Raw genomic sequence first — 12,213 nt, forward strand, 5'->3', positions numbered from 1 at the left:
GAAAACACTTTGAGGTGAGCTGCATACTTTCAGTCAGGGGTGATATTATTTCTAAAGTGGACAGTCACAGGAGGCCTGGGAGTTGCTCAGTTGCTTAAGCATATGACTTGGGCTCAGGTCATGATCTTGCAATCTGTGAGTTTGAGCCCCATGTTGGGCTCTGTGCTGACAGCTCAGAGCCTGGAACCTGCTTCAGATTCTGTGTCTCCCTCTCTACCCCTCCCTGACTCGTGCTGTCTCTCTCTCTCTGTCCCAAAACTAAATAAATATTTTTTTAAAATGTTTAAATAGGGGCGCGTGGGTGGCTCAGTCGGTTAAATGTCTGACTTTGGCTCAGGTCATGATCTCATGGTTCATGAGTTTGAGCCCCGCGTTGGGCTCTGTGAGGACAGCTCAGAGCCTGGAGCCTACTTCGGATTCTGTGTCTGCCTCTATCTCTGCCCTCCCCTGCTCGTGCTCTGTCTTTCTCTCCCTCTCTCTCTCAGAAATAAACATTAAAAAAAAATAATTTAAAAAATTAAATAGTCACTACTTGGCTCTCTGCCCTCTACCAATCACACTTTTTAAAACTCAGCTCACCCCATTTGCTTATTTTTTATCCCTGCTAGGTTTAAAAACAAACCTAATACCTATCTATGAGGGAAGATCTGCTTTGGAATAACACAAGAAAGTTTCTATAGACCCCATAATTGACACAGCTGATATATACATACTGGGGGCTGAAATGGTAGGTAGGAGGGGAAGACACATCATATTTTCAGGACCCGGTCTCTATCCACAGAAGACGGATCCAAGCCCCCAGATAATGAGTTACGTTAGCCCACTGAGGCTTTACTCTCCTTGGGTCTCTCTCTCTCTCTCATGTGTCTTCCCCCTCTGTTTGAAAATGTACAGAAGAGATCTGATAAAATCATTCACAATGAGGCATTGACATTGAAGCCTCATGAGCCTCACTGTGTCTCTTTTACATGGATGTGCATTCTAATCAGGAGCAAAGGAGTGACTCTCTTGTGGGATTTCAGAAATTAGGGTAATTAGTGAGAAGAGTTTGAATGGAGGGAATGGTAGAAGGCTCTCTCCCTGCTAGCTTTGTTTATGTGCCTCCCTTTATGGCTTAACCTTTAAGGGAAAAGAGCAGGTTCAAGGGCAGGGAATTGGAGGTTTCTCTCAACTTTAAAGAAACATAAAGGGAGGGGCACCTGGGTGGCTCAATCGGTTAAGAGCCAGACTTCAGCTCAGGTCATGATCTCACGGTTCGTGGGTTCCAGCCCAGCATTGGGCTCTGTGCTGACAGCTCAGAGCCTGGAGCCTGCTTCAGATTCTGTGTCTCCCTCTCTCTCTGCCCCTCCCCTGCTTGTGCTCTCTCTCTCTCTCTCTCTCAAAAAATAGATAAAGAGGGGCGCCTGGGTGGCTCAGTCGGTTAAGCGGCCAACTTCAGCTCAAGTCATGATCTCGCGGTCTGTGAGTTCGAGCCCCGCATCAGGCTCTGTGCTGACCGCTCAGAGCCTGGAGCCTGTTTCGGATTCTGTGTCTCCCTCTCTCTGACCCTCCCCCGTTCATGCTCTGTCTCTCTCTGTCTCAAAAATAAATAAACGTTAAAAAAAAATTTAAAAAAAATAGATAAAGAAAGAAAGAAAGAAAAGAAAAAAAAACGTAAAGGGAGGTGGTGTCTACCTACCTTAGAAAGAAGAATGATTAGTGACAAGCTCAATAAAAGGCTATTAAGAGTCAGAAGATCTGGACTTGAATCTTGACTCTGCAAACAACACATGCATGATCTTGAACAAGTCACTTCCCCTCCGGGAGCCTTGGTTTCCTCATTTGCACAATGAGAGACCTGACTACAAAGCCTCTACGTCTTCAGCCACATAAAGAGATATTTGTTTAAGGAAATGGCTTATGGGGTTGTAGGGGCTAGCAAGCCTGAAATCTGTAGAGCAGCCGAAAATTCAGGAAAGAAGTTGATGTTGCAGTCTTGAGTCTGAAATCTGCAGACAATTTTGAGGCAGAATTCCTTCTTCCTCAGGAAACCTGTCTTTGCCCTTAAGGACCTCAACTGATGGGAAGAGGCCCACCCATGTTGTGGAGAATAATCTGTTTTACTCAGAGTCTACTGATTTACATGTTAATCATGTCTATAAAAATATCTTCACAACAGTATATAGACTGGTATTTGACCCTACAACTGGGCACCATATCCTAATCAGGTTGACACATAAAACTAACCATTACAGGGCATTTATCACAATGCTTCTTCATCAGGCAGGCAGAAACAAAACTCAAGAAGTTATTAACTTGAGACACATCTACCACCAGGCCCTAGAGAACACCACAGTTTATGTTCTTTATGTAGAGAGGTGCCTATCTGTCTCACCTTTTTGTTCTTTCTCCATGCCTGTCCTTTCTGGAAAGGGCAAAAAATTCTTTTTTTTTTTTTTTTTTTAGTAGCCATTGGTGTGAAAATTTGTCAAGGTTTTTCTTTCTTTCTTTTTTTTTTTTTTTAATTTAAATAAGTTCATAAGTCTGTCCCTGTGCACAGGCATTCAGAGCCTTTAAAGAACTCTGAAAGATTAGCCAGGCCTGATCGTTTCCTTTCATAGAAATCATGTTGCCTTTCCTCCAAGTGTGCTAGGAACCCCTTCCGGGACACTCCTCCAGCTGTCTATTATGGAAGTCCCCTGTTTTCCAAGAACCTTTCCTAGAAGTTTTCCACTCAGCACAGTCTCTTTGACACAGAGACTGTGTAATGTCATGGAGTCATTTCGACCAGGTTTCCCAACTTCACTGTTGAGTGTCTCCTAGTTTCCTGGGTAGCTGCCTTCCAGCTCAGTACTTTTCCTACATCTTTCTTTTCTGATAGTTCTAGAAGAGTGGTTTGCAGCCACACTGGGGCTTGCCATGTGGCTTGGAAATTCCGAGCTGATGAGGAGAAGCTCTCCACTCTTGTTTCAGCCAGATTTTGATCTGGTTGTATACATTAGCTTTCCATATTAAGATCTTATTTTCTTGGAAAGGGAATGTGGCTCTGTGTTTTAAAACACAATGGAATCGCTAGTTTTAGGTACTTTCACCATTCAAGTCTGTTAGCGTGGTCTACCTGCTTCAAGAAACTGAGGCAAAAGTAAGGAGAAGATTAGTACTGGTTGAGTAACTAATATTGTGTTAGATTTCACATATATTCTCACTGAATTTTCACACAAACCCTTTGAGTGAATTATTACGATATCCATTTAGAGATGAAGCTCAACAAGATTAAGAAGCTGCCCAAGCTGGGGTGCCTGGGTGGCTCAAAGGTTAACCATTTGACTCTTAATTTCCGTTCGGGTCATGATCTCACAGCTCGTGAGTTTCAGCCCTGTGTTTGGCTCTGCACTAATGGTGCTTGGGATTCTCTCCCTCTCCCTCTTTCTCTGTTCCTCCCCTGCTTGTGCTCTCTCTCATGCTCTCTCTCAAAATAAATAAGCTTAAGAAAAGAAAAGGAAAGATAAGAAAAGAAAAGGAAACAATAAAAAAGAAACTGCCCAAGCTCACAATGCTAAGTAGCAGAGTCAAAGCCCATGTTCTCCCCACTTCATTGTACTCTCTAACCTACTGTGCAATAGAGGTCTATGCAAACAATTCACTCATATATTTATTTATCTGTCTATTTATTCATTCATTCATTCATTCATTCATTCATTCAAATATATACATTTCTCAATTTTACTTTGCCTGCCTTTTGTCTATCAAAATAATTTATTGAGTGCCTACTATGTGTCAAGCACTGCACCACCTTGGACCTAGAAAGACAAATGAAACAGGGTCCCAGTGCCTTCTCCTGCTTTGGAGACTCTTACAATAAAGTGCAGGAAACCATTTGTACATTGATAACAGGAAGAAAGAATACACAAGGGGAGCAGAACAGAGTCCTCCCTAAGTAAATTCTATATCAGGAAAAACGCAGCCTGGGCAGAGGAGAATCTTGAGTGTCAGCTCTGTGCCGCCTCGGTCTGGAGCAGAGGCCCTGGAGCTAGCCAAAGCCAGGGCAATGTAACCCAGTGTCCGGTGTTAACTGTTCAGGAATGCTGATGGAATGCAGAGAGGGTCCCTCCCACGTGGACGTGCTGCTTGGTACCTGACTCTGGCCACACCCCAAGCACAACTGGGAAACTTGTTTCTTGTCCCAAAGAGATTATTTCCCCCCATGAATCCTCCCATGAAAAATAAAAAGCACACATGGGTAAGGACTATAGGTCCTTACGGCTGACTGGGCCCTAGGCAGGGGACAGAGGGAAGGAAGAAGGGGCTGCTTCACCTCACCCTGGAAGACCTTGGCTGTGGGACTAGTCACCTTGAAACCTCCGGGCTAGGCTCCAGGTGTTACAGTGCCACTGGTCCACAGAGCAAGGCCATAGCCCAATATCCTGCCCTTCCTAAATATGCCCCTGGTTATTAATCATAATTTCTTATGTTTGTAAACAGACTTAGTATTTGCCAACCACTTCTGCATCTTTTATGTCAGTGATCACAACAACCCCATCAAACACATTGTGTTTTACCCATCTTATAAATGAGGAAGTAGACACTGAGTGGCATTGCCCAGGGATACACAGTAAGGATGGGCAAGACTGGGGGTTGGAACTTCAGCATTCTGACACCAAGTCCAGTGTGCTCACAGCTAGACCACAGCCACTAGGCTACACCGTGAGCCACCAGAAGCATCCACTCGGTTCCCTAATTGCCATCTCTCTTGACATTTGCGGCTATCTGATGGATACAGCAATGTTTTAGATCTTCGAGACACCAACCTAGTCTAAAATACAAATGACCAAGGAGAGGCTATGAAATGTTGACTGTCATATTAACCTGCACATTTGCACCTTTTCCTTCCAAGAATTTTGGTCCCAAGGGGTGGGTGAGAGAACTGCAGTTTTGGGATACATCTCAACAAAACTTCTGGAAAAACATGTGGGTGCAGCGCTGGGTTTGGGGAAAATGTACAAATATTAGTGCAACGTCGAGGAGCTAAGGAGACAAGAACCTAGAAAAGTGAGTGAAGACTGATTCTGACCTTTGCAAAGACAGGCTCATCTGAACAGGAAGATGGACCTGTTCTCTCTGCTTGAGGGTCGCCAAGGAAGCGAGCCAGGCGTTGCTTTTTATTCTGAAAGTACTATCTATGTGACAGGACTTTATAAACTGCACAGTGTTATGTAGATGATTCGAAACCAAGCAGACCTGGGTTTGAATCTGAGCTTTTGCATTTTCTAGCAATGTGGTGTTGGGCAAAGTAAGTAATCTCTCAAGCCTCCCTTTCTTCATCTGCAAAATGACAAGAAAACAGATTCTCCCCTGGATCCTCCAGGAAGGCAGCTCTACTGACAACTTGATTGTAACCCAGTGAGACTTATTTCACACTTTTTTTTAAAGTTTATTTATTTTATTTTTGAGAGAGAGAGGGAGAATATCCCAAGTAGGCTCCATGCTCAGCACAGAGCTCCACTGGGGGGTGGGTGGAAGAGCCTTAAACCCATAAACTGGGAGATCATGACCTGAGCCGAAACCAAGAGTTGATGTCTCAACCCACTGAGCCACCCAAGTGCCCCTCATTTTCATACTTCTGACCTCCACATCAGATGTTACATTTGTGTTGTTTTAAGCCAGGAAGTTTGTGGTAAATGGTTACAGCAGCCATAAGAAACTAGTTCAGACTTTAGTAAAAAAAAAAAATAAATAAATAAATAAAAAAAATACCCATCTCGTGGTGTACCTGGGTGTCTCAGTTAAGCATCAGAATCTTGGTATTGGCTCAGGTCATAATCTCACAATCGTGAGATCAAGCTCTGCATCAGGCTCTGAGCCAAGCATGGAACCTGCTTGGGATTCTCTCTCTCCCTCTCTCTCTCTGCTCCTCCCACACTCCTGCTCTATCTCTCTCAAAAATAAGTAAACAAACTTAAAAAAAATACCCATCTCTTGGATCTGTTGAGAGGAAATGCACATAAAATACCTAACATGTGCTAAGAACATTGTAAGTGCTCATTAAATGGCAGCTTTCATCATCATTTTGTTATTTTGGAAGACGAGAGTGACTTTCTAAGTTATTATGTGTCACTGATCCCAGAGGCCTGAAGAAGAGAATTCACAGGGGAAAAGGAGAAAAATCTAGTGGTCAGCAACTTCAGAATGTTTTACCATCACTATATCTCTGCCTTCCATAAATACAGTCAGGCTGCCTCTCTGGCATTTCCTTCCATATGCCTGTCTAGGTTTCTTCTGTTAATTCTTCTTTTTGCTCATACTAACCCCTCATCTGCCCACTCTTTGTCTTCTCCCACTCTTGTCTGCACGTTTCCACCCTGACTCTGATGGACAATTCTCCTTTATTCATTTGTCCCTTCCTCCTTTATAAAACTCGGTGTGGCAGGTTCCTCTTTGGAAAAGTTCGTTATGGGGCTTCATGAGTCACCGGGCCAAATCCCTTGTTCAGAGTATCTTCAGTTCCTTTCTGTAATAAAGGACCAATAAAGTCCCTCTTCGGTAGCCTCATACTCTCTTCCTTTTATCCATAGTCCTATTTCCCCCTTTATTTGACTGCATACAGTCATTTTTGCTTTGAACCCATGTTGCTGTCATCACACTTTACATTCCTTGAAAGAACGAATTGCTGCTAACCAGCTAGTCAACACAAACAGGCTGCTGCTACCCAGCAAATGGGTGCATAATCTGTACTGGTTGAAATGGTGCTGCACTTGGCCTCCAGACTTTTGCCCTTTACTCTCTATACTTGTGTTGTTTGAACTTCTGCCTTCCACTGTCTATTTATTCATGTCTCTAGATGGTAACTTAACTTGTCAGGAGCAATGTCTGTGCATACCAGTAATGAACTTTACAATGTGACTGGTCTGGTTACATGAGTAAAGATCTCCCTTGGCAGACTGTGTATTAACTCCTTCAGGGCACTCGGACTCCACTCAGTCTAATGTTTAACAATTACTGGAACAATTGCGGGAAAGAATGAATGCCATTTCTAAGCAGAAACTACACATAAAGATCTTGTAACAATGGCCCGGTTCTATTCATTCAGCAAACATTGATAGAGTACCCACTATGCACCCAGCTCTGGGCCAGAAACACTCATGAATTTTAATTCCTTTCAATTCCCACAGCTACCCAGGTGAACAAGGAAGGGAAAAATGGAGAAGCTGAGATTCTTCGGAAGGCTGTTAACACTTACATTAGAGAGTAGTAACAAAGGAAGTCAAATCTTAGCAAAGTCTGAGAAGACTTGCCTCCCACTGATCCCCTGTACCAACTGGGACTTCAGCCAAACTGACTCACTTGCCACCTCACCGCCACCTTGCTCTTCTAGGTCTCTGGTCCCTGACATTTCCTTTCCCTGGAATGTCAGCCGCACACCCCCACTTCCTCCCACACCACACCCTATATCTCTAGTCTACTTATCAAAACCACACATACCTGCAAGGCTTATGTCTTCCCTACTCGGAACTCCCATAGCACTTAGGGTCTTCCTAGATGTAATAAAATTATTTAGGAACCTGTCTTAGCTTCCCGACGAGAGCACAAAATCCTGGAAAACAGCAATCTTCCTAATATATCTTTTATACCTCAAAACTCAAGTCATATCATTTAATACATTTTGGTTTAAAGCATGAATACAGGAAGTGATTAATTTAATTAACAACACAATAAGAGATCTGGACGGCTTTTCTGGAGGTATTTTAAGTACAAAAGCTAAAGTAATTGACCCAAACACTTACCCTCATGTTCCTTCCAGAGAATCCTGAGGGAGGGAGAGGCCCACTTCTTTTTAGTGCCATTCAAAGCACTAAATCTTGTAAATAATTTCTAGGAGCCAGTGTGGGTTGAGGGGATGCACTTGGGCTCCAGAGTCACATAGACCAAGGTCTCCAGCCTACCTCTTCCATTGCATGACCCCAGGGAACTTAATTACCTAAATTAAAGCTTTAGTTTCCTCATCTGCAAAATGAGCCTCCTCACCTTTTTTCTTTTCTACCTAATTGGGCTATGAGAATTAGATGTGTGCATGTGAAGTACCTAGTACAGTGACACATGGCAGGAACTATATGTCAGCCCCTCTTCTCCCACTCCTCGTGCAACAGGGAACTTTTCATTATTTTTTAAAGATTTTTTAAAAATGTTTGTTTCTTTATTTTGAGAGAGAGAGAGAGAGAGAGAGAGAGAGAGAGCACATGAGCAGGGGAGGAGGAGAGGGAGAGAGAGAATCCCAAGCAGTTTCCTCCCACTATCAGTGCAGAGCCCAATGCAGGGTTCAAAATCACAAACAGTGAGATCATGACCTGAGCCTAGATCGAGTCAGCCGCTTAACCAACTGAGCCCCCTAGGTGCCCCCAGGGAACTTTTTAAATTGCCAACTATTTTTGAAGGTAACAAAATATTCTGATAGTAATTATTTTTAACAGCTGCCTGTAGCCCATATGGGCACCAGCTGCCAACTTTGGCCATGAGTTTTCCTTTGGGGTTTCAGTTTGCCATGACCAAGGATAGGAAGAGCCACGCTGGGGCACCTGGGGGTGCTTCAGCCCTGCCCAGTCCTCGGCACCCCATGTCTGCCCTTGTTAACGTGCAGGACCTCAGTGCATCACTCAGAAGTGCACAGTCTGTATATTCTCCACCTTAAAGAACAACTGAAAGTTACTGATCAGACTCTGGCGAGCTTTACTTTTTTTTTTTCTTCTTTATAAAATTACAGTAAAAAAAAAAAAATGCAATGATTCCTGAGCTTAGTAATCAAATTCCCTCCCTTGCTAAATGATTGCCTGACTTTAGTTTGGATGCTTTGGAACACGAGAAGGTGATGCAGGTGATAGTGTGATGGAGTCATGTGGTGATGCGTGATAGTGTGATGGAGTCATGTTATGAAACCTGCAGCAACATTTGCCACCTGGTCCTACTCAGCTGGAATGTTCTCGTGTCCTCAGCTTGGGGGAAATCCTGAAGATGGCCAAAGATGACTCCACTGCTCGTTGCTTCCAGGGCCTGCTGATTTTTGGAAATGTGATTGTTGGTGTAAGTAATGAGTATTTTTCAGGAAATTCTGTTCTTTCTGTAATCACAATTTTTGGATTAATCGAAAGTGGGAGTTTAAAGGAAAACCATGATATACTTACTGGCTTCCTATCTTTTTCTTCCTAATTTTAGGAAATGTGTTAGCAAAATAGGCTAGCTAGAATTTAATTATATAAATAATCGTATGTAACTATGTGATATGTCAAAAAAATGGATATTTCCCTCCCAACTTAAATGGTTTTTTTTAATTTTTAAATTTATATCCAAGTTAGTTAATAATGTAGTGCAACAATGATTTCAGGATAGATTCCTTAATGCCCCCTACCCATTTAACCCGTGCCCCCTCCCAAACCCCTCCCTCCCAACTTTAAAACACAAGAATCCAAAAGAAGCCATGTCAACCATGGTCAGTGTGCAAATATTGCCACCACACACACACTTCAGTGTTTCTTTCCTATTTCGCCTTGATTTGATTTGCATGGAACAGTGCTGTTAAGGCTGTTGGGGACAGATGTTTGCATTTACTTGTCCTTATCACACAGAGGCCAGTACCAGGATGGGAGAGTGGCTCAGAGGTCAGGCTGTGTGGGCTCAGTGTGCTGACAGAGCGCTTGAGAGTCACGATCTCTGGGTCTTGGCCCGGCCCTGCCTCTGACTCCATGACTCTGGACAAGTTATCAGCTTTCAAGGACAAGGTCCCTCATCAATAAAATGCAGAGGGTGGGAAAGATAACCACCAAGGTCACTTCCAGCTCTAATGCTCAGTGCCAGACAAAGACTAGTCTAAATATTATAATCCAGGAATTGGGACGAAGGACTGTGGGAGTAGGGGTGGGAGGTTCTGTTCATACAAGATGTTGTTTGAGTGGTTCATGCCCCACAGACTTTAGATGGTCTGAAATTGCCTGGTTCTTTCCCCCAAATAGCAGTAAGATAGAGTGACAGGTGGGAGGAGGCATACATCCTAGTAATAGGATGGAAGGAGCAGTTTGATTTTCTGGCGATGAGTCTCAGTTCATTGCTTTGAGCCTATGCAGAGATGGAGTTAGACTCTCTTACTAACCCCTCCCCACACTTTTGCATCCCTTTTCCAACGCTGTTGCACTACCAGCCTGACAGAATGCCCTCTGCCCCCAGATGTGCGGCATCGCCCTGACTGCAGAGTGCATCTTCTTTGTATCCGACCAGCATAGCCTCTACCCGCTGCTTGAAGCCACTGACAATGATGACATCTATGGGGCAGCCTGGATTGGCATGTTTGTTGGCATCTGCCTCTTCTGCCTGTCCGTTCTAGGCATTGTAGGCATCATGAAGTCCAACAGGAAAATTCTTCTGGCGGTGAGAGCTTAAAACTCTACGGTTGCCTCCTGGGCCAATTTCGATGGATTCTTTTCTTCTTCCCTGAGCATAGTGATTTGGCTTTTAGTGGGCTAAGTGGGAGCAGAGAGAGACAGGTAAGGGGAGAGAAGGAGGAAACACTCTCCCTGCAGCGAAGCTTGACCATTTTGGGGGCAAAGATGCCCTCCACTATTTCAAGTCCAGAAGATTCCAGTACAGAGAACCCAAAGGAGAGAAACCTGATGGTGACCCTGTTGAGTATTTTCCAGATCTGTGCTTCTCCAACCAGCTGCAGCCAGTGGGTTCAGCCAGGAGCTACATAGGCCAAAGCAGAGACAGAGTGAGAATTTGATGATTAGAGTTTTTCTCTTGACAACAAGTAGTTTAAAGTATTATTTTAATATTAATCAGTGATATTTTAGGATATAAAATACAAAATATGCATGAATTTTTAAGAGAAAGCATGAGCTTTTTCAGAAATTTTTGAGCCCAAGGCTGATGATTTTGTATAATGACCTGCATTTCCTACGTTATACATTCACTCTGCTTTTCAGGGCCCCTAGGAAACCTCGATGCACAGCACTAGAGAATTCAGCTTCGGCTCCATCTGCCTGTGGAGGCTCTAACACTGTGTACCCACAGAGAAGCTTTTGCCCCAAGCCACAGACAGTCATGCCCTCCCTTTGTAGATGGAAGCAAATTTGCAACCAGCTGAGTTAAGAACCCTTGGTATTGGGTCTAGACCTCTATTCTCTCCCCCCATGCTCAGGTCAATGGTTTCTCACACTGTGATGGAGTCCCACCCCCACTCCCCACCCTGAAATAACTCTCCTACCCAAATGCTGAAGGACCTGAGTTACATCTTTATGGAACAAGCCCAGCAACTTAAAGTGCTTGTCGGTTTACTTTTCCTGTGATCTAAACATTGTCCTGGCACCCAAGGAATGCAGAACTTTTACATTCTCTGATTCCTTTAGTGTGAGTTAAGTTCCAGGGCAAAAGCACCCACTTTTTTGGGTGGGGACAACAATGCAGGGAAAGGGAGAGGAGGGGCAGGTGTCCTCAGAGACCAGCTTCACCTGCATCCTGGTCTCACTTTGGGCCCTCCATGAATTCCTGACACAGCCAGAAGGAAACATTGTTCACCGTGCCCTGCAGAGAAAAGGAGCAGTGCCCCTTCCAAGGGGCTGACGGAGAAAACACCTGAACCCTGGGCCTCCTGTCTGGAGTGTCTCTAAGGGGTTTCTGAGCCTCTCCAAGAAGAGTCATCAAGCTCTTTTTTTTCTTTCAGAGATTTGACTTTTAAGTAATTTCTACACCCAACGTGGGGCTCAAACTCACAACCCTGAGATCAAGAGTCACATGCTCTATGGACTGAGCCAGCCAGGCACCCATAACACAAAGCTCTGACAAAGAACAAGGCAGCAAATGTTTTGAGGCCTCTGAAGGTGCTCCTGCTCCAGCCAGAGCCTTTATCCAAGCTGAGTAATTAGGGCAGCAGAGGGTCCTGCTCAGAGAGCTGCCCAGCTGCCCCTGCCCAGGGAGAGAGGACCGTTTTCCTTGCCCTCCCCCACAGACACTGCAGCAGGGGACCAACAGTGAATGTGCAAGGCTGAGGAAAGCAAAGACAGACCCTCACAAATAGTTCCCATCCCTGATTCAGAGGCAACTTGCTGTTCAGATATTTTCCAGTCACAAACAGGGGCTGCATGGTGGGGAGGCATCACATGAACACGTGCATGCATGCATGTGAGTGTGGACACACACACATGAGAGCAATACCACACAGCAAGGTCTGTTTCACTCGCCTGGCCCATAACTGGA

The 12,213-nt window shown here is 44.3% G+C and overlaps 1 protein-coding gene across 2 annotated transcripts in view; it reads left to right on the top strand.

Moving 5' to 3' along the window:
* The window catches only part of UPK1B (uroplakin 1B), a 30,116-nt gene that overhangs the window by 2,871 nt on the left and 15,032 nt on the right, over positions 1-12,213 (top strand). The window contains exons 2-4 of one of the 2 annotated variants that reach the window (XM_078453042.2): positions 8,812-8,861; positions 8,894-9,051; positions 10,189-10,389. In XM_078453042.2, coding sequence (XP_078309168.1) covers positions 8,983-9,051; positions 10,189-10,389 — 270 coding nt within the window. In that variant the 5' untranslated portion in view covers positions 8,812-8,861; positions 8,894-8,982. The remainder of the gene's footprint in view (positions 1-8,811; positions 8,862-8,893; positions 9,052-10,188; positions 10,390-12,213) is intronic. The other variant, XM_060639944.3, reaches the window with a different exon arrangement.

This window comes from Panthera onca, chromosome C2 (assembly GCF_046562875.1).
Source record: "Panthera onca isolate mPanOnc1 chromosome C2, mPanOnc1 haplotype 2, whole genome shotgun sequence".
Classification (NCBI taxonomy): Eukaryota; Metazoa; Chordata; class Mammalia; order Carnivora; family Felidae; genus Panthera; species Panthera onca.